The sequence below is a fragment of the Coregonus clupeaformis genome, unplaced genomic scaffold (assembly GCF_020615455.1).
Source record: "Coregonus clupeaformis isolate EN_2021a unplaced genomic scaffold, ASM2061545v1 scaf3133, whole genome shotgun sequence".
Lineage (NCBI taxonomy): Eukaryota > Metazoa > Chordata > Actinopteri > Salmoniformes > Salmonidae > Coregonus > Coregonus clupeaformis.
The window spans coordinates 27,501-51,558 of NW_025536587.1; the positions used below are offsets into that span (position 1 = coordinate 27,501).

General features: G+C 49.3%; 1 protein-coding gene across 1 annotated transcript in view; it reads right to left on the reverse strand.

The window, feature by feature from the left end:
- Positions 1-23,457, reverse strand: part of LOC121564810 (TBC1 domain family member 1-like) — a gene marked incomplete at its 5' end in the record, with an annotated part of 28,023 nt that extends 4,566 nt beyond the window's left edge. The window contains 8 exons of the mRNA XM_045220087.1: positions 6,994-7,077; positions 10,579-10,698; positions 12,710-12,817; positions 13,241-13,332; positions 16,531-16,663; positions 16,780-16,884; positions 18,301-18,390; positions 22,882-23,457. Coding sequence (XP_045076022.1) covers positions 6,994-7,077; positions 10,579-10,698; positions 12,710-12,817; positions 13,241-13,332; positions 16,531-16,663; positions 16,780-16,884; positions 18,301-18,390; positions 22,882-23,457 — 1,308 coding nt within the window. The remainder of the gene's footprint in view (positions 1-6,993; positions 7,078-10,578; positions 10,699-12,709; positions 12,818-13,240; positions 13,333-16,530; positions 16,664-16,779; positions 16,885-18,300; positions 18,391-22,881) is intronic.
- Between the last annotated feature and the right edge of the window lie 601 nt (positions 23,458-24,058).

Sequence of the window (24,058 nt, forward strand, 5' to 3'; positions counted from 1 at the left end):
CAAGGCATTCAGTTACTGTTAGAATGGATGTCTCTTACAGACCGTGAGTCATGTGACTTGCTATATAAAGCAGGCAGACAGGCATCAAGGCATTCAGTTACTGTTAGAATGGATGTCTCTTACAGACCGTGAGTCATGTGACTTGCTATATAAAGCAGGCAGACAGGCATCAAGGCATTCAGTTACTGTTAGAATGGATGTCTCTTACAGACCGTGAGTCACGTGACTTGCTATATAAAGCAGGCAGACAGGCATCAAGGCATTCAGTTACTGTTAGAATGGATGTCTCTTACAGACCGTGAGTCACGTGACTTGCTATATAAAGCAGGCAGACAGGCATCAAGGCATTCAGTTACTGTTAGAATGGGCAAAACGTGTGACCTAAGTGACTTTGAGCATGGTGTGATCGTCGGGTGCCAGTCGCGCCTGGATCCAGTATCTCAGAAACGGGTATATCAGCCTCCTGGGCTTTTCACACACGACAGTGTCCAGGGTTTACAGACAATGGTGCAACAAACAAAATAAAACATCCAGTCAGCAGCCGTCCTGTGGGCGAACACAGCTGGTTGATGACAGGTTGAAGGAAATGGTGCAAGCTGAGAGGTGGACCACAAACAGGCAGGTAGCTTAGTGGCTAAGAGCGTTGTGCCAGAAACCGAAAGGTCGCTGGTTCTAATCCCCGAGCCGACTAGGTGAAAAATCTGTCGATGTGCACTTGAGCAAGGCACTTAACCCTAATTGCTCCTGTAAGTCGCTCTGGATAAGAGCGTCTGCTAAATGACTAAAAAATAAAGAAATATAAAAATAATAATAATAACAGCGCAGTACAACAGGGGTGTGGCAGAACGGCATCTCGGAACACACAACTGGTCGATCCTTGTCACGGATGGGCTGTTGCAGCAGACGACCACACCGGGTTCCACTCCTATCAGCTAAAAACAAGAAGAAGCAGCTCCAGTGGGCACGACATCACCAACACTGGACAACTGAGGAGTGGAAAAACATGTCCTGGTCCGATGAATCCCGGTTCCTGTTGGGTCAGAGTCAGGATCTGGCGTAAGCAGCATGAGTCCATGGCCCCATCCTGCCTGGTGGCTGTGGTGGAATGGGCTGGGGAATCTGGCGTAAGCAGCATGAGTCCATGGGCCCCATCCTGCCTGGTGGCTGTGGTGGAATGGGCTGGGGGATCTGGCGTAAGCAGCATGAGTCCATGGGCCCCATCCTGCCTGGTGGCTGTGGTGGAATGGGCTGGGGAATCTGGCGTAAGCAGCATGAGTCCATGGGCCCCATCCTGCCTGGTGGCTGTGGTGGAATGGGCTGGGGAATCTGGCGTAAGCAGCATGAGTCCATGGGCCCCATCCTGCCTGGTGGCTGTGGTGGAATGGGCTGGGGAATCTGGCGTAAGCAGCATGAGTCCATGGGCCCCATCCTGCCTGGTGGCTGTGGTGGAATGGGCTGGGGAATCTGGTGTAAGCAGCATGAGTCCATGGGCCCCATCCTGCCTGGTGGCTGTGGTGGAATGGGCTGGGGAATCTGGCGTAAGCAGCATGAGTCCATGGGCCCCATCCTGCCTGGTGGCTGTGGTGGAATGGGCTGGGGAATCTGGCGTAAGCAGCATGAGTTCATGGCCCCATCCTGCCTGGTGGCTGTGGTGGAATGGGCTGGGGAATCTGGCGTAAGCAGCATGAGTCCATGGGCCCCATCCTGCCTGGTGGCTGTGGTGGAATGGGCTGGGGAATCTGGCGTAAGCAGCATGAGTCCATGGGCCCCATCCTGCCTGGTGGCTGTGGTGGAATGGGCTGGGGGATCTGGCGTAAGCAGCATGAGTCCATGGGCCCCATCCTGCCTGGTGGCTGTGGTGGAATGGGCTGGGGGATCTGGCGTAAGCAGCATGAGTCCATGGGCCCATCCTGCCTGGTGGCTGTGGTGGAATGGGCTGGGGAATCTGGCGTAAGCAGCATGAGTCCATGGGCCCCATCCTGCCTGGTGGCTGTGGTGGAATGGGCTGGGGAATCTGGCGTAAGCAGCATGAGTCCATGGGCCCCATCCTGCCTGGTGGCTGTGGTGGAATGGGCTGGGAATCTGGCGTAAGCAGCATGAGTCCATGGGCCCCATCCTGCCTGGTGGCTGTGGTGGAATGGGCTGGGGAATCTGGCGTAAGCAGCATGAGTCCATGGGCCCCATCCTGCCTGGTGGCTGTGGTGGAATGGGCTGGGGAATCTGGCGTAAGCAGCATGAGTCCATGGGCCCCATCCTGCCTGGTGGCTGTGGTGGAATGGGCTGGGGAATCTGGTGTAAGCAGCATGAGTCCATGGGCCCCATCCTGCCTGGTGGCTGTGGTGGAATGGGCTGGGGAATCTGGCGTAAGCAGCATGAGTCCATGGGCCCCATCCTGCCTGGTGGCTGTGGTGGAATGGGCTGGGGAATCTGGCGTAAGCAGCATGAGTTCATGGCCCCATCCTGCCTGGTGGCTGTGGTGGAATGGGCTGGGGAATCTGGCGTAAGCAGCATGAGTCCATGGGCCCCATCCTGCCTGGTGGCTGTGGTGGAATGGGCTGGGAATCTGGCGTAAGCAGCATGAGTCCATGGGCCCCATCCTGCCTGGTGGCTGTGGTGGAATGGGCTGGGGAATCTGGCGTAAGCAGCATGAGTCCATGGGCCCCATCCTGCCTGGTGGCTGTGGTGGAATGGGCTGGGGGATCTGGCGTAAGCAGCATGAGTCCATGGGCCCCATCCTGCCTGGTGGCTGTGGTGGAATGGGCTGGGGAATCTGGCGTAAGCAGCATGAGTCCATGGCCCCATCCTGCCTGGTGGCTGTGGTGGAATGGGCTGGGGAATCTGGCGTTAGGAGCATGAGTCCATGGGCCCATCCTGCCTGGTGGCTGTGGTGGAATGGGCTGGGGAATCTGGCGTAAGCAGCATGAGTCCATGGGCCCATCCTGCCTGGTGGCTGTGGTGGAATGGGCTGGGAATCTGGCGTAAGCAGCATGAGTCCATGGGCCCCATCCTGCCTGGTGGCTGTGGTGGAATGGGCTGGGGAATCTGGCGTAAGCAGCATGAGTCCATGGGCCCCATCCTGCCTGGTGGCTGTGGTGGAATGGGCTGGGGAATCTGGCGTAAGCAGCATGAGTCCATGGGCCCCATCCTGCCTGGTGGCTGTGGTGGAATGGGCTGGGGAATCTGGCGTAAGCAGCATGAGTCCATGGGCCCCATCCTGCCTGGTGGCTGTGGTGGAATGGGCTGGGGAATCTGGCGTAAGCAGCATGAGTCCATGGGCCCCATCCTGCCTGGTGGCTGTGGTGGAATGGGCTGGGGAATCTGGTGTTAGGAGCAGCATGAGTCCATGGGCCCATCCTGCCTGGTGGCTGTGGTGGAATGGGCTGGGGAATCTGGCGTAAGCAGCATGAGTCCATGGGCCCCATCCTGCCTGGTGGCTGTGGTGGAATGGGCTGGGGAATCTGGCGTAAGCAGCATGAGTCCATGGGCCCCATCCTGCCTGGTGGCTGTGGTGGAATGGGCTGGGGAATCTGGCGTAAGCAGCATGAGTCCATGGGCCCCATCCTGCCTGGTGGCTGTGGTGGAATGGGCTGGGGAATCTGGCGTAAGCAGCATGAGTCCATGGGCCCCATCCTGCCTGGTGGCTGTGGTGGAATGGGCTGGGGAATCTGGCGTAAGCAGCATGAGTCCATGGGCCCATCCTGCCTGGTGGCTGTGGTGGAATGGGCTGGGGAATCTGGTGTAAGCAGCATGAGTCCATGGCCCCATCCTGCCTGGTGGCTGTGGTGGAATGGGCTGGGAATCTGGCGTAAGCAGCATGAGTCCATGGGCCCCATCCTGCCTGGTGGCTGTGGTGGAATGGGCTGGGGAATCTGGCGTAAGCAGCATGAGTCCATGGGCCCCATCCTGCCTGGTGGCTGTGGTGGAATGGGCTGGGGAATCTGGCGTAAGCAGCATGAGTCCATGGGCCCCATCCTGCCTGGTGGCTGTGGTGGAATGGGCTGGGGAATCTGGCGTAAGCAGCATGAGTCCATGGGCCCCATCCTGCCTGGTGGCTGTGGTGGAATGGGCTGGGGAATCTGGCGTAAGCAGCATGAGTCCATGGGCCCCATCCTGCCTGGTGGCTGTGGTGGAATGGGCTGGGGAATGGGTCTATTGAGATGCACCCTTTAGACCAGTGTTAAAAAGGAGTGCATGTGTTTTTGACCTAGCACTACATAACCTGATTCCACCAATCAAAGGTTTGATTATAGATGAATAATGGAATCGGGGTGTGTCGTGTCAAACAAAACTGTGCACCCCTTGATTAAAGCCCCACCACCCCAGCCCCGTAGCACCTCATGTATCATCTGATTTACTTAACAACAGGCTGCAGTCCAGGGATGCTCATGACATGGCTTCCTCTGTTGTTCTCTACTGGTCCTCAAGCAAGGGGGAGGCCGATGACATCACAATGCACCCATCAGACCCAATTCCTTCAATCACAAGCTCCTCCAATCTCACAATTGTGTCAACGACAAAACAAAACAAAATGTGCTAATAAAAAGGAAATGTTTACCCTTAAGTGTGTACTTTACTGTATTTATACTTGGATATTGTTTTTTTTCAAGGGGAAAAGTTCCAAACTAGCCGGAGTCATTCTATAGTTAAGAGGGGCGGCAGGTAGCTTAGTGGTTAAGAGCGTTGTGCCAGTAACCAAAAGGTAGCTGGTTCTAATCCCCCGAGCCGACTAGGTGAAAAATCTTTCGATGTGCCCTTGAGCAAGGCACTTAACCCTAATTGCTCCTGTAAGTCGCTCTGGATAAGAGCGTCTGCTAAATGACTAAAACATTTAAAAGATACACAGCTTGAGCCTAAACCATAAGAGATATTGAGATGCTCCATACATATGCAGGCTGGGTTACATACCGTCCAACTACATTGAGTACATCATCCAGGTTTACAAGACAATTATGCACTTTACACTAAATCTTTCATCAGTGCCAATTGAGAACGCATTGAGCAGAACGTCCCTGTCGGGCAACAGTGATCAGCCCTCAAGATAACCTTTATAACAATATTGTGACGCAACGTGCAACCCGTGACTAAATATCTGCGTTACCTGTACAGTGGAGTTGAGTGTAGAGTTAGATATACAGTGAGGGAAAAAAGTATTTGATCCCCTGCAGATTTTGTACGTTTGCCCACTGACAAAGACATGATCAGTCTATAATTTTTAATGGTAGGTTTATTTGAACAGTGTAACAACAAAAAAATCCAGAAAAACGCATGTCAAAAATGTTAGAAATTGATTTGCAGTTTAATGAGGGAAATAAGTATTTGACCCCCTCTGCAAAACATGACTTAGTACTTGGTGGCAAAACCCTTGTTGGCAATCACAGAGGTCAGACGTTTCTTGTAGTTGGCCACCAGGTTTGCATACATCTCAGGAGGGATTTTGTTCCACTCCTCTTTGCAGATCTTTTCCAAGTCATTAAGGTTTCAAGGCTGACGTTTGGCAACTCGAAACTTCAGCTCCCTCCACAGATTTTCTATGGGATTAAGGTCTGGAGACTGGCTAGGCCACTCCAGGACCTTCATGTGCTTCTTCTTGAGCCACTCCTTTGTTGCCTTGGCCGTGTGTTTTGGGTCATTGTCATGCTGGAATACCCATCCACAACCCATTTTCAATGCCCTGGCTGAGGGAGGGAGGTTCTCACCCAAGATTTGATGGTACATGGCCCCGTCCATCGTCCCTTTGATGCGGTGAAGTTGTCCTGTCCCCTTAGCAGAAAAACACCCCCAAAACGTAATGATTCCACCTCCATGTTTGACGGTGGGGCTGGTGTTCTTGGGGTCGTAGGCAGCATTCCTCCTCCTCCAAACACGGCGAGTTGAGTTGATGCCAAAGAACTCGATTTTGGTCTCATCTGACCACAACACTTTCACCCAGTTCTCCTCTGAATCATTCAGATGTTCATTGGCAAACTTCAGACGGGCATGTATATGTGCTTTCTTGAGCAGGGGGACCTTGCGGGCGCTGCAGGATTTCAGTCCTTCACGGCGTAGTGTGTTACCAATTGTTTTCTTGGTGACTATGGTCCCAGCTGCCTTGAGATCATTGACAAGATCCTCCTGTGTAGTTCTGGGCTGATTCCTCACCGTTCTCATGATCATTGCAACTCCACGAGGTGAGATCTTGCATGGAGCCCCAGGCCGAGGGAGATTGACAGTTATTTTGTGTTTCTTCCATTTGCAAATAATCGCACCAACTGTTGTCACCTTCTCACCAAGCTGCTTGGCGATGGTCTTGTAGCCCATTCCAGCCTTGTGTAGGTCTACAATCTTGTCCCTGACATCCTTGGAGAGCTCTTTGGTCTTGGCCATGGTGGAGAGTTTGGAATCTGATTGATTGATTGCTTCTGTGGACAGGTGTCTTTTATACAGGTAACAAACTGAGATTAGGAGCACTCCCTTTAAGAGTGTGCTCCTAATCTCAGCTCGTTACCTGTATAAAAGACACCTGGGAGCCAGAAATCTTTCTGATTGAGAGGGGGTCAAATACTGATTTCCCTCATTAAAATGCAAATCAATTTATAACATTTTTGACATGCGTTTTTCTGGATTTTTTTGTTGTTATTCTGTCTCTCACTGTTCAAATAAACCTCCCATTAAAATTATAGACTGATCATGTCTTTGTCAGTGGGCAAACGTACAAAATCAGCAGGGGATCAAATACTTTTTTCCCTCACTGTAGATACCTGTCCAGTGGAGTTGAGTTAGATATAGATACCTGTCCAGTGGAGTTGAGTTAGATATAGATACCTGTCCAGGGGAGTTGAGTTAGATATAGATACCTGTCCAGTGGAGTTGAGTTAGATATAGATACCTGTCCAGGGGAGTTGAGTTAGATATAGATACCTGTCCAGTGGAGTTGAGTTAGATATAGATACCTGTCCAGGGGAGTTGAGTTAGATATAGATACCTGTCCAGTGGAGTTGAGTTAGATATAGATACCTGTCCAGTGGAGTTGAGTGTAGAGTTAGATGAACTGCTGTCTCCTTCACTGTTCTCTCTCTGAGCCCTGGCTTTGCTACTGCCCTGGAGACACACAACACACACACACACGTTAAGACACACACAGACACAGGTTAACACACACACAGACACACGTTAAGACACACACAGACACAGGTTAACACACACACACACACACACACACGTTAACACACACACAGACACAGGTTAACACACACACAGACACACGTTAACACACACACAGACACAGGTTAAGACACACACAGACACACGTTAAGACACACACAGACACAGGTTAACACACACACAGACACACGTTAAGACACACACAGACACAGGTTAACACACACACACAGACACACGTTAAGACACACACAGACACAGGTTAACACACACACAGACACAGGTTAAGACACACACAGACACAGGTTAACAGACACACGTTAAGACACACACAGACACAGGTTAACACACACACACAGACACACGTTAAGACACACACAGACACAGGTTAACACACACACAGACACACGTTAAGACACACACAGACACAGGTTAACACACACACAGACACACGTTAAGACACACACAGACACAGGTTAACACACACACATACACACGTTAAGACACAGGTTAACACACACACAGACACACGTTAAGACACACACAGACACAGGTTAACACACACACAGACACACGTTAAGACACACACAGACACAGGTTAACACACACACAGACACACGTTAAGACACACACAGACACAGGTTAACACACACACAGACACACGTTAAGACACACACAGACACAGGTTAACACACACACAGACACACGTTAAGACAGACAGACACAGGTTAACAGACACACAGACACACGTTAAGACACACACAGACACAGGTTAACACACACACAGACACACGTTAAGACAGACAGACACAGGTTAACAGACACAGGTTAACACACACACAGACACACATTAAGACACAGGTTAACAGACACACAGACACACGTTAAGACACAGGTTAACACACACACAGACACAGGTTAACACACACACACAGACACACGTTAAGGCACACACAGACACAGGTTAACACACACACAGACACACACAGACACAGGTTAACACACACACACAGACACACGTTAAGACAGACAGACACAGGTTAACAGACACACAGACACACGTTAAGACACCCACAGACACAGGTTAACACACACACAGACACACGTTAAGACACACACAGACACAGGTTAACACACACACAGACACACGTTAAGACACACACACACACAGGTTAACACACACACAGACACACGTTAAGACACAGGTTAACAGACACACAGACACACGTTAAGACACAGGTTAACAGACACAGGTTAACACACACACACAGACACACGTTAAGACAGACACACACAGGTTAACACACACACACGTTAAGACACACACAGACACAGGTTAACACACACACAGACACATGTTAAGACACACACAGACACAGGTTAACACACACACAGACACACGTTAAGACACACACAGACACAGGTTAACACACACAGACAAAGGTTAACACACACACAGACACACGTTAAGACAGACACACACAGGTTAACACACACACACGTTAAGACACACACAGACACAGGTTAACACACACACAGACACACGTTAAGACACACACAGACCCATGTTAAGACACACACAGACCCATGTTAAGACACACACAGACACAGGTTAAGACACACACAGACACAGGTTAAGACACACAGACACAGGTTAACACACACACAGACACACGTTAAGACACACACAGACACAGGTTAACACACACAGACACACGTTAAGACACACACAGACACAGGTTAACACACACAGACACACGTTAAGACACACACAGACACACGTTAACACACACAGACACACGTTAAGACACACACAGACACAGGTTAACACACACAGACACACGTTAAGACACACACAGACACACGTTAACACACACAGACACACGTTAAGACACACACAGACACAGGTTAACACACACACACAGACACAGGTTAACACACACACAGACACACGTTAAGACAGACAGACACAGGTTAACAGACACAGGTTAACACACACACAGACACACGTTAAGACACACACAGACACAGGTTAACAGACACACATACACAAGTTAACAGACACCGGTTAACACACACACAGACACGGGTTAACAGACACATACACAAGTTAACAGACACACAGACACAGGTTAACAGACACATACACAAGTTAACAGACACATACACAAGTTAACAGACACACAGACACAAGTTAACAGACACACAGACACAGGTTAACAGACACAGGTTAACACACACACAGACACGGGTTAACAGACACATACACAAGTTAACAGACACACAGACACAGGTTAACAGACACATACACAAGTTAACAGACACACAGACACAGGTTAACAGACACATACACAAGTTAACAGACACACAGACACAAGTTAACAGACACACAGACACAAGTTAACAGACACAGGTTAACAGACACATACACAAGTTAACAGACACACAGACACAAGTTAACAGACACACAGACACAGGTTAACAGACACAGACATAAGCAACAATAGAAGTCGATTAACTGACAAAAACAGTAAATAATATATAGCTTTTTTTAGGGGGGGGGGGGACTCAGTCAGGGTCTCAACTTACTATTGAGAGTTAGAATAGTAGAATACACAAGTTGCAATTTAGAAATGTGGTTTTGCAACAGCAGTTTTTCTCTTGTTATGTCAGTCACTGAATTAGCCATGTCAGCTAGACATGTTTAGATTGGTAGTTAGTCTAGCCAGCTATCATGGCCGAATACCGACCGGGCTCCCAGGGCACGTGCCCAGGGGCCCTGACCTCCAGGGGCCCTGACCTCCAGGGGGCCCTGACCTCCAGGGGCTCTGACCTCCAGGGGCTCTGACCTCCAGGGGGCCCTGACCTCCAGGGGCTCTGACCTCCAGGGGCTCTGACCTCCAGGGGGCCCTGACCTCCAGGGGCTCTGACCTCCAGGGGCCCTGACCTCCAGGGGGCCCTGACCTCCAGGGGGCCCTGACCTCCAGGGGCCCTGACCTCCAGGGGCCCTGACCTCCAGGGGCTCCTGACCTCCAGGGGGCTCCTGACCTCCAGGGGCCCTGACCTCCAGGGGCTCCTGACCTCCAGGGGCTCCTGACCTCCAGGGGCTCCTGACCTCCAGGGGGCTCCTGACCTCCAGGGGCCCTGACCTCCAGGGGCTCTGACCTCCAGGGGGCTCTGACCTCCAGGGGGCCCTGACCTCCAGGGGGCTCTGACCTCCAGGGGGCCCTGACCTCCAGAGGGCCTGACCTCCAGGGGCTCTGACCTCCGGGGGGGAGGGCTATAAATGATTTGCCATGAGGTGGGAAGCCCACCAAACAAATCTCTCTTAGGACCCTGAAAATACTAGAGCCCGCCCTGCACACACAAACGTTAACACACCTACATTAACACACACACACGTTAAAACAGACGTTAAGACGCACACACTTCCCCCCCTACCTTCCAGATGCCCTCCAGTGACTCTGTGAGGGAGCGTTTAGCTCTGGTTTTAAACTGCTCTAATCTCTGTCTACTACTGGACTGGACCTCTACTGGGGCTGGGGAGGGGGCCTCTGGTACCTAGAGAGAGAGGGGGGAGGGGAGAGAGAGAGGGGGGAGGGAGGGGAGAGAGAGAGGGGGGAGGGAAGAGAGAGGTGGGGAGGGGAGAGAGAGCGGGGGGGAGAGAGAAAGCGGGGGTGAGAGAGAGGTGGGGAGAGAGAGAGAGAAGGGGGGGAAGAGAGAGAGAGAGAGGGGGAGGGGGAGGGGGAGGGAGGGAAGAGAGGTGGGGAGAGAGCGGGGAGGAAGAAAGAGATAGAGAGAGGGGGGGAGAGTTCAACGTAAAACACAAAATAATACATGCAGAGCAGAATTAGGCCCATACCCGCTAATTATCAAAATCCAGAAAATAGCCTTTAAATTCTACAACCACCTAAAAGGAAGCGATTCCCAAACCTTCCATAACAAAGCCATCACGTACAGAGAGATGAACCTGGAGAAGAGTCCTCTAAGTAAGCTGGTCCTGGGGCTCTGTTCACAAACACAAACAGACCCCACAGAGCCCCAGGACAGCAACACAATTAGACCCAAAGAAAATTTTGGAAAGAATTTACAAAAACAGAGCAAACTAGAATGCTATTTAGCCCTAAACAGAGAGTACACAGTGGCAGAATACCTGACCACTGTGACTGACCGAAACTTAAGGAAAGCTTTGACTATGTACAGACTCAGTGAGCATAGCCTTGCTATTGAGAAAGGCCGCCGTAGGCAGACCTGGCTCTCAAGAGAAGACAGGCTATGTGCACACTGCCCACAAAATGAGGTGGAAACTGAGCTGCACTTCCTAACCTCCTGCCAAATGTATGACCATATTAGAGACACATATTTCCCTCAGATTACACAGACCCACAAAGAATTCGAAAACAAATCCAATTTTGATAAACTCCCTTATCTACTGGGTGAAATACCACAGTGTGCAATCACAGCTGCAAGATTTGTGACCTGTTGCCACAAGAAAAGGGCAACCAGTGAAGAACAAACACCACTGTAAATACAACCCATATATGTTCATTTATTTTCCCATTTGTACTTTAACTATTTGCACATTGTTACAACACTGTATATAGACATAAAATGACATTTTAAATGTCTTTATTCATTTGGAACTTCTGAGTGTAATGTTTACTGTTAATATTTTATAGTTTATTATCTACTTCACTTGCTTTGGCAATGTTAACATATGTTTCCCATGCCAATAAAGCCTATTGAATTGAGAGAGAGAGAGAGAGAGAGAGAGAGAGAGAGAGAGAGAGAGAGAGAGAGAGAGAGAGAGAGAGAGAGAGAGAGAGGGAGAGAGAGAGAAAGAGAGAGGAAAGAGAGAGCGGTAGAGAGGGGAGAGAGAGAGAGAAGAGAGAGAGGGGGGGAGAGGTAGAGAGAGAGCGAGAGAGAGAGAGAGGGGAGAGAGAGAGAGAGAGAGAGAGAGAGGAGAGAGGTAGAGAGAGAGAGAAAGAGAGAGAGAGAGGGGCGAGAGAGAGAGAGAGAGAGAGGAGAGAGAGGTAGAGAGAGAGAGAAAGAGAGAGAGAGGGGTAGAGAGGTAGAGAGAGAGAGAGAGAGAGAGAGAGAGAGAGAGAGAGAGAGAGAGGGGAGAGAGAGCGGTAGAGAGAGGTAGAGAGAGAGAGGGGGAGAGAGAGAGAGCGGTAGAGAGAGAGAGAGAGAGAGAGAGGGAGAGAGGTAGAGAGAGAGCGGTAAAGAGAGGTAGAGAGAGAGAGAGAGAGAGAGAGAGGTAGAGAGAGAGAGGGGGAGAGAGAGAGAGAGAGAGAGAGGAGAGAGGTAGAGAGAGAGAGAAAGAGAGAGAGAGAGGGGTAGAGAGGTAGAGAGAGAGAGCGAGAGAGAGAGAGAGAGGGGAGAGAGGTGGAGAGAGAGGAAAGAGAGAGCGGTAGAGAGGGGAGAGAGAGAGAGAGAGAGAGAGGGGGAGAGAGAGAGAAGGGGGAGAGAGAGCGGTAGAGAGAGGGAAGGGATGGGTGGATGGGTGTGTAAAGAGAGTGATGACAGAGTGAAAGGTTAGGGTCCAGATAGTTATAGTTATTGTGTGTACCGGTCTGTAGTCTGTGTGTTGATGAGTCTTCTGTCTCTCTTCATACAGACTCCTCAAAGACCCCATCACCAGTTCATTCTCCTCCTGATCACTCTTAGGACTGGCCCTCTACACACACACACACACACACACACACACACACACACACACACACACACACACACACACACACACACACAACACACACACACAACACACAACACACACACAACACACAACACACATATAAAACACACAGAAAAAAGAAGCCCCAATAGATTTTCCCATGTGTCAGTTCAGCCACATGTCCAGCAGGTGGCAGTCTAACCCTTCTGAGTAAGACTGAACAACAGGCTTCTAACTGTCTAAATAAAGAGGGAATGTCCACTATGCTTTAGAAACAACCAGGACAAATAAGGGGACAGAAGGACTTACTAACAACATACTGGAATGGAATGCAGTCACACACTCTGATCTGGCCACGACTAGGTCAGGGACACTCATACAACTGGTTTTCTCCCTCATCTCACACACACACACACACACTAGTACCACAATGTTCTCGAACACGGCAGCTTGCTCCTGGTTGTCTAGTGTGGCCAGATGTTTCTGGAACTCCAGCTTGGCTTTAGACGGGTGGAGACCTGGAGACAACACGACACAGACACAGTTAACAGCTTTAGACGGGTGGAGACCTGGAGACAACACGACACAGACACAGTTAACAGCTTTAGACGGGTGGAGACCTGGAGACAACACCACACAGACACAGTTAACAGCTTTAGACAGGTGGAGACCTGGAGACAACACCACACAGACACAGTTAACAGCTTTAGACAGGTGGAGACCTGGAGACAACACGACACAGACACAGTTAACAGCTTTAGACAGGTGGAGACCTGGAGACAACACGACACAGACACAGTTAACAGCTTTAGACGGGTGGAGACCTGGAGACAACACCACACAGACACAGTTAACAGCTTTAGACAGGTGGAGACCTGGAGACAACACCACACAGACACAGTTAACAGCTTTAGACAGGTGGAGACCTGGAGACAACAACACACAGACACAGTTAACAGCTTTAGACAGGTGGAGACCTGGAGACAACACCACACAGACACAGTTAACAGCTTTAGACAGGTGGAGACCTGGAGACAACACCACACAGACACAGTTAACAGCTTTAGACAGGTGGAGACCTGGAGACAACACCACACAGACACAGTTAACAGCTTTAGACAGGTGGAGACCTGGAGACAACACCACACAGACACAGTTAACAGCTTTAGACAGGTGGAGACCTGGAGACAACACCACACAGACACAGTTAACAGCTTTAGACAGGTGGAGACCTGGAGACAACACCACACAGACACAGTTAACAGCTTTAGACAGGTGGAGACCTGGAGACAACACCACACAGACACAGTTAACAGCTTTAGACAGGTGGAGACCTGGAGACAACACCACACAGACACAGTTAACAGCTTTAGACAGGTGGAGACAACACCACACAGACACAGTTAACAGCTTAGACAGGTGGAGACCTGGAGACAACACCACACAGACACAGTTAACAGCTTTAGACGGGTGGAGACCTGGAGACAACACCACACAGACACAGTTAACAGCTTTAGAGCAGGTGGAGACCTGGAGACAACACCACACAGACACAGTTAACAGCTTTAGACAGGTGGAGACCTGGAGACAACACCACACAGACACAGTTAACAGCTTTAGACAGGTGGAGACCTGGAGACAACACCACACAGACACAGTTAACAGCTTTAGACAGGTGGAGACCTGGAGACAACACCACACAGACACAGTTAACAGCTTTAGACAGGTGGAGACCTGGAGACAACACCACACAGACACAGTTAACAGCTTTAGACAGGTGGAGACCTGGAGACAACACCACACAGACACAGTTAACAGCTTTAGACAGGTGGAGACCTGGAGACGACACCACACAGACACAGTTAACAGCTTTAGACAGGTGGAGACCTGGAGACAACACCACACAGACACAGTTAACAGCTTTAGACAGGGGGAGACTGGAGACAACACCACACAGACACAGTTAACAGCTTTAGACAGGTGGAGACCTGGAGACAACACCACACAGACACAGTTAACAGCTTTAGACAGGTGGAGACCTGGAGACAACACCACACAGACACAGTTAACAGCTTTAGACAGGTGGAGACCTGGAGACAACACCACACAGACACAGTTAACAGCTTTAGACAGGTGGAGACCTGGAGACAACACCACACAGACACAGTTAACAGCTTTAGACAGGTGGAGACCTGGAGACAACACCACACAGACACAGTTAACAGCTTTAGACAGGTGGAGACCTGGAGACAACACCACACAGACACAGTTAACAGCTTTAGACAGGTGGAGACCTGGAGACAACACCACACAGACACAGTTAACAGCTTTAGACAGGTGGAGACCTGGAGACAACACCACACAGACACAGTTAACAGCTTTAGACGGGTGGAGACCTGGAGACAACACCACACAGACACAGTTAACAGCTTTAGACGGGTGGAGACCTGGAGACAACACCACACAGACACAGTTAACAGCTTTAGACAGGTGGAGACCTGGAGACAACACCACACAGACACAGTTAACAGCTTTAGACAGGTGGAGACCTGGAGACAACACCACACAGACACAGTTAACAGCTTTAGACAGGTGGAGACCTGGAGACAACAACACACAGACACAGTTAACAGCTTTAGACAGGTGGAGACCTGGAGACAACACCACACAGACACAGTTAACAGCTTTAGACAGGTGGAGACCTGGAGACAACACCACACAGACACAGTTAACAGCTTTAGACAGGTGGAGACCTGGAGACAACACCACACAGACACAGTTAACAGCTTTAGACAGGTGGAGACCTGGAGACAACACCACACAGACACAGTTAACAGCTTTAGACAGGTGGAGACCTGGAGACAACACCACACAGACACAGTTAACAGCTTTAGACGGGTGGAGACCTGGAGACAACACCACACAGACACAGTTAACAGCTTTAGACAGGTGGAGACCTGGAGACAACACACAGACACAGTTAACAGCTTTAGACAGGTGGAGACCTGGAGACAACACCACACAGACACAGTTAACAGCTTTAGACAGGTGGAGACAACACCACACAGACACAGTTAACAGCTTTAGACAGGTGGAGACCTGGAGACAACACCACACAGACACAGTTAACAGCTTTAGACAGGTGGAGACCTGGAGACAACACCACACAGACACAGTTAACAGCTTTAGACAGGTGGAGACCTGGAGACAACACCACACAGACACAGTTAACAGCTTTAGACAGGTGGAGACCTGGAGACAACACCACACAGACACAGTTAACAGCTTTAGACAGGTGGAGACCTGGAGACAACACCACACAGACACAGTTAACAGCTTTAGACAGGTGGAGACCTGGAGACAACACCACACAGACACAGTTAACAGCTTTAGACGGGTGGAGACCTGGAGACAACACCACACAGACACAGTTAACAGCTTTAGACAGGTGGAGACCTGGAGACAACACCACACAGACACAGTTAACAGCTTTAGACAGGTGGAGACCTGGAGACAACACCACACAGACACAGTTAACAGCTTTAGACAGGTGGAGACCTGGAGACAACACCACACAGACACGGTCAACACACTCACACTCCTGGGTCTAGCATACCACACACACACACCACTGAAACCGAACACTACCTTGAGTGTGTGTGACTGTGGGCATAAGTGTGTGAGTCTTTGACACGGCTGGAGGAGCAGTTTCCTACCTTCTATCCTCTCACACAGCCTGTGCAGCTGCTGCATGGGGCAACTGTCACACTGCTGGCTCTTGGTCCTCACACTCTGATGCAGGGCGGCTACAGAGAACGCCTGCTTTAAAGTCAACATGATCTCATCCACCTGAGAGAACAGACAGGACAAGACAAGACAGACTGATCAGTTCAACCCATCCATCCATCCATCCATCCATCCATCCATCCATATGTCAGTGTTGTACATCCCTGTAGCTCTCTTACCAGGGCTTCATCAGTACACTGGAAGACATAGCAGACAAACGTACAGCTCCCTCCTTCTACTGTTTCTCTACAGATGAACCCAAAGTGATCCACATGATGAATACCCTGGAGGGAGAGAGATACACAGAGAGAGAGAGAGAGAGGGGGATGGAGAGAGGGAGAGGGAGAGATACACAGAGAGAGGGAGAGAGATACACAGAGAGAGAGAGAGAGAGAGAGAGAGAGAGAGAGAGAGAGAGAGAGAGAGAGAGAGAGAGAGAGAGAGAGAGAGAGAGAGGAGGAGTGGAGAGAGGGATGGAGAGAGGGAGAGAGAGAGAGATACACATATAGAGAGAGAGAGAGAGAGAGAGAGAGAGAGAGAGAGAGAGAGAGAGAGAGAGAGAGAGAGAGAGAGATACACAGAGAGAGAGAGAGGGATGGAGGGAGGGAGGGAGAGAGAGAGGGGGAGAGAGGGAGGGAGAGAGAGAGATACAGAGAGAGAGAGAGAGGGATGGAGTGGGGAGAGGGAGAGAGGGAGAGATACACAGAGAGAGAGAGAGAGAGAGAGAGAAAGTGAAGCATGGTGGGTCATAATGTAAAACAAGGTAACATTAAGCATGTCGTTCCCCACCAATGAGGCAGCTTGTTCAAAGTTTGGGATTTTAGCTGATTAGTATAGCGCCAATCAGTGTAATTTTGTAAATGGCGGATCTCTACAGCAAGACGCATCGTTCACCCAAGGTTGGTCCAAATGGGGCCAGTGGTGTCTGAGATATCCTGTATAACTAACGTACGTACATGCTAATGGACGGACTGATCCATAGTCGCCCCCTACCACTTCATGGTGGAGATGCTAATGGACGGACTGATCCATAGTCGCCCCTACCACTTCATGGTGGAGATGCTAATGGACGGACTGATCCATAGTCGCCCCCTACCACTTCATGGTGGAGATGCTAATGGACGGACTGATCCATAGTCGCCCCTACCACTTCATGGTGGAGATGCTAATGGACGGACTGATCCATAGTCGCCCCCTACCACTTCATGGTGGAGATGCTAATGGACGGACTGATCCATAGTCGCCCCTACCACTTCATGGTGGAGATGCTAATGGACCGGACTGATCCATAGTCGCCCCCTACCACTTCATGGTGGAGATGCTAATGGACGGACTGATCCATAGTCGCCCCCTACCACTTCATGGTGGAGATGCTAATGGACGGACTGATCCATAGTCGCCCCTACCACTTCATGGTGGAGATGCTAATGGACGGACTGATCCATAGTCGCCCCTACCACTTCATGGTGGAGATGCTAATGGACGGACTGATCCATAGTCGCCCCTACCACTTCATGGTGGAGATGCTAATGGACGGACTGATCCATAGTCGCCCCCTACCACTTCATGGTGGAGATGCTAACGGACGGACTGATCCATAGTCGCCCCTACCACTTCATGGTGGAGATGCTAATGGACGGACTGATCCATAGTCGCCCCTACCACTTCATGGTGGAGAACACACACACACACACACGTACCTGTGAGCAGAAAGATATTTCTCTGAAGCTCTTCTCTATGGCAACCTTCTTAGTGTCTGGACTGACCAGGAAGATCTGAGACTGACCCACCTGGAACACACACCAACGAGCAACATGTGTATGAGCAACATGTGTACGAGCAACATGTGTACGAGCAACATGTGTACGAGCAACATGTGTACGAGCAACATGTGTATGAGCAACATGTGTATGAGCAACATGTGTATGAGCAACATGTAAATGAGCAACATGTAAATGAGCAACATGTAAATGAGCAACATGTGTATGAGCAACATGTAAATGAGAAACATGTGTATGAACAACATGTGTATGAACAACATGTGTATGAGCAACATGTAAATGAGCAACATGTAAATGAGCAACATGTGTATGAGCAACAAGTGTATGAGCAACAAGTGTATGAGCAACATGTGTATGAGCAACATGTGTATGAGCAACATGTGTATGAACAACATGTAAATGAGCAACATGTAAATGAGCAACATGTGTATGAGCAACATGTGTATGAGAAACATGTGTATGAGCAACATGTGTATGAGCAACATGTGTATGAGCAACATGTCTATTAGCAACATGTCTATGAGCAACATGTCTATGAGCAACATGTGTATGAGCAACATGTCTATGAGCAACATGTGTATGAGCAACATGTGTATGAGCAACATGTCTATGAGCAACATGTCTATGAGCAACATGTAAATGAGCAACATGTAAATGAGCAACATGTCTATGAGCAACATTTGTATGAGCAACATGTGTATGAGCAACATGTGTATGAGCAACATGTCTATGAGCAACATGTAAATGAGCAACATGTGTATGAGCAACATGTGTATGAGCAACATGTGTATGAGCAACATGTGTATGAGCAACATGTCTATGAGCAACATGTCTATGAGCAACATGTGTATGAGCAACATGTCTATGAGAAACATGTCTATGAGCAACATGTGTATGAGAAACATGTCAATGAGCAACATGTGTACGAGCAACATGTCAATGAGCAACATGTGTATGAGCAACATATGTACGAGCAACATGTCAATGAGCAACATGTGTATGAGCAACATGTCAATGAGCAACATGTCTATGAGCAACATGTGTATGAGCAACATGTGTATGAGCAACATGTGTATGAGCAACATGTGTATGAGCAACATGTGTATGAGCAACATGTGTATGAGAAACATGTGTATGAGCAACATGTGTATGAGAAACATGTAAATGAGCAACATGTGTATGAGCAACATGTCAATGAGCAACATGTGTATGAGCAACATGTGTATTAGCAACATGTCTATGAGCAACATGTCTATGAGCAACATGTGTATGAGCAACATGTCAATGAGCAACATGTGTATGAGCAACATGTGTATGAGAAACATGTCAATGAGCAACATGTCAATGAGCAACATGTCTATGAGCAACATGTAAATGAGCAACATGTAAATGAGCAACATGTCTATGAGCAACATTTGTATGAGCAACATGTGTATGAGCAACATGTGTATGAGCAACATGTCTATGAGCAACATGTAAATGAGCAACATGTGTATGAGCAACATGTGTATGAGCAACATGTGTATGAGCAACATGTGTATGAGCAACATGTCTATGAGCAACATGTCTATGAGCAACATGTGTATGAGCAACATGTCTATGAGAAACATGTCTATGAGCAACATGTGTATGAGAAACATGTCAATGAGCAACATGTGTACGAGCAACATGTCAATGAGCAACATGTGTATGAGCAACATATGTACGAGCAACATGTCAATGAGCAACATGTGTATGAGCAACATGTCAATGAGCAACATGTCTATGAGCAACATGTGTATGAGCAACATGTGTATGAGCAACATGTGTATGAGCAACATGTGTATGAGCAACATGTGTATGAGCAACATGTGTATGAGAAACATGTGTATGAGCAACATGTGTATGAGAAACATGTAAATGAGCAACATGTTTATGAGAAACATGTCAATGAGCAACATGTCTATGAGCAACATGTGTATGAGCAACATGTCTATGAGCAACATGTGTATGAGCAACATGTCTATGAGCAACATGTAAATGAGCAACATGTGTATGAGCAACATGTGTATGAGCAACATGTGTATGAGCAACATGTCTATGAGCAACATGTCTATGAGCAACATGTGTATGAGCAACATGTCTATGAGAAACATGTCTATGAGCAACATGTGTATGAGAAACATGTCAATGAGCAACATGTGTACGAGCAACATGTCAATGAGCAACATGTGTATGAGCAACATATGTACGAGCAACATGTCAATGAGCAACATGTGTATGAGCAACATGTCAATGAGCAACATGTCTATGAGCAACATGTGTATGAGCAACATGTGTATGAGCAACATGTGTATGAGCAACATGTGTATGAGCAACATGTGTATGAGCAACATGTCAATGAGCAACATGTCTATGAGCAACATGTGTATGAGCAACATGTTTATGAGAAACATGTCAATGAGCAACATGTGTATGAGCAGCATGTCAATGAGCAACATGTGTATGAGCAACATGTGTATGAGAAACATGTCAATGAGCAACATGTCTATGAGCAACATGTCTATGAGCAACATGTCTATGAGCAACATGTCTATGAGCAACATGTCAATGAGCAACATGTCTATGAGCAACATGTCAATGAGCAACATGTCAATGAGCAACATGTCAATGAGCAACATGTGTATGAGCAACATGTGTATGAGAAACATGTCAATGAGCAACATGTCAATGAGCAACATGTCTATGAGCAACATGTCTATGAGCAACATGTAAATGAGCAACATGTCAATGAGCAACATGTCTATGAGCAACATGTCAATGAGCAACATGTCAATGAGCAACATATCAATGAGCAACATGTGTATGAGCAACATGTGTATGAGCAACATGTCTATGAGCAACATGTCTATGAGCAACATGTAAATGAGCAACATGTGTATGAGCAACATGTGAATGAGCAACATGTAAATGAGCAACATGTGTTAGAGAAACATGTAAATGAACAACATGTAAATGAGCAACATGTGTATGAGCAACATGTAAATGAACAACATGTAAATGAGCAACATGTGTATGAGCAACATGTAAATGAACAACATGTCTATGAGCAACATGTCTATGAGCAACATGTGCATGAGCAACATGTCTATGAGCAACATGTGTATGCAATGGGAGCACTGTACAGTATGCGGTGATTGATCATCATTGATGTATACGGTTAGTGTGTGTGTATATGCTAAACACAGGGCTGTGGTGAGGAGTGTGTGATCTCATGGTTGAGGCAGCATTTCTGTTTGACAGAAGGCCAGAGAGAGAGACAGAGGGAGAGAGAGAGAGAGACAGAGGGAGAGATGTTGACTCCCTGGAGGGGAACAGAGAGGAGGAGGGAGGGAGAGAGAGACAGAGGGAGAGATGTTGACTCCCTGGAGGGGAACAGAGAGGAGGAGGGAGAGAGAGAGAGAGACAGAGGGAGAGAGAGAGAGAGAGAGAGAGAGACAGAGGGAGAGATGTTGACTCCCTGGAGGAGAACAGAGAGGAGGAGGGAGAGAGAGAGAGAGACAGAGGAGAGATGTTGACTCCCTGGAGGGGGAACAGAGAGGAGGAGGGAGGGAGAGAGAGACAGAGGGAGAGATGTTGCCTCCCTGGAGGGGAACAGAGGAGGAGGGAGGGAGAGAGAGACAGAGGGAGAGATGTTGACTCCCTGGAGGGGAACAGAGAGGAGGAGGGAGGGAGAGAGAGACAGAGGGAGAGATGTTGACTCCCTGGAGGGGAACAGAGAGGAGGAGGGAGAGAGAGAGAGACAGAGGGAGAGATGTTGACTCCCAAGAGGGGAACAGAGAGGAGGGAGAGAGAGAGAGAAAGAGGGAGAGATGTTGACTCCCTGGAGGGGAACAGAGAGGAGGAGGGAGAGAGAGAGAGACAGAGGGAGAGATGTTGACTCCCTGGAGGGGAACAGAGAGGAGGAGGGAGAGAGAGAGAGACAGAGGGAGAGATGTTGACTCCCTGGAGGGGAACAGAGAGGAGGAGGGAGAGAGAGAGAGACAGAGGGAGAGATGTTGACTCCCTGGAGGGGAACAGAGAGGAGGAGGGAGAGAGAGAGAGACAGAGGGAGAGATGTTGACTCCCTGGAGGGGAACAGAGAGGAGGAGGGAGGGAAGCAATAGAATGATAAAAGGAGAAATGGAACAGTCCATAAATGATGTCATGTGGATGAGGCGATGGTGATGTGGTTTGTGTGTGTGTGTGTGTGTGTGTGTGTGTGTGTTGCCGGTAGCGCCATACAGGATGACGTGAGGGGTGTTATTATAGATGTGTCTGCTGTGACGGACGGCTCCCCGCTCTACTTCCTGGTTCCATGCTGACCACTTCCTGCCTGGACAGGAAACAGGAAGTCCAGAGGTGACAGAGGGTCGCTAGGGGTCAACCACTGCGGAGTCACCCTGACTGTGTGTGTGTTGTAAGTAGGGGTCACCAGGACTTGCTGAGTCATAGGGATGTTGTGTGTGTGTGTGTGGTTACCATGAACAGCATGGTCCTGTTCTCCTGCAGACTGGTGGGCTGTACTCCAGCCTGGTGTTGTGTGTGTAGCTCAGGTGACAGGCCGTTCTCATCCAGGGCCTGGAGGCAGGGGAAACTGGGGTCTCGTTTAAACACCAACGGCCTCCCACTACATCTTCCATCCCCCGTTCTAACGTTATGCGTTAGCGTCGGTAAGGTCAGAGCTCTCCGCAGCCCGCCCATCAATCCCCCGCCACTTTCTGGTTTAGGACCGCCCCCGGCCCCTATGGATTGGCTGAATTTCTCGATGCACTCGTCGATCAGCGCGGGCGGGGCTTTCTTGTGAGCGACGGTCACTCTTCCACAGAACAGAACCTCGAACCTCTTGGCAAACATGGTGGCCGCGCAGACGGCGTTGGTGGACGCGGTTGTCGTGGAGACTGAGGAGGAAGAGGAGGAATTAGCGGAGGAGGAGGTAGTACAGTCTTCTGAGGAAGAGGCGGCGGGTTTGGGGGCTGTGAGGTCATCATTGCGCGCCGAGCTCTTCCCAGCCTGACGCAGCGTACTGATGATCTCAGGGACCTGTGGGTGGGAAGGAGACAGTCAGGGTGCATACATTTTTGGTATAGGTGGCCCCAGCAGGAATCAAACCCATGATGAAGCCAGTACATTAGTGCTCTGTTCTGTTCAGACCAGGCCAGACGGTGATGGTGGAGCCAGATTTAACAGGCTGTCAGTGGAGTCGCCACACCTCTTCGGGCTAACCTGCTGGACGGTGTCATGACAACAATGTTCCCTGGAATAAAGTGTTCCTGGTCCGTGATGTTTCCCTGCTGAGACCAGACAAGAACTACCACTCTCAAAGAACACTTACTGCCCTTATACTGTCCTCTAGCTCCCCCCCCCTCTCCTCTAGCTCTCTTCTCTCCTCTTCTCTCTGTCTCTCCTCTAGCTCTCCCCCCTCTAGCTCTCTTCTCTCCTCTAGCTCTCTTCTCTCCGTCTCTCCTCTAGCTCTCTTCTCTTCTCTCTGTCTCTCCTCTAGCTCTCTTCTCTTCTCTCTGTCTCTCCTCTAGCTCTCTTCTCTCTGTCTCTCCTCTAGCTCTCTTCTCTTCTCTCTGTCTCTTCTCTAGCTCTCTTCTCTTCTCTCTGTCTCTCCTCTAGCTCTCTTCTCTTCTCTCTGTCTCTCCTCTAGCTCTCT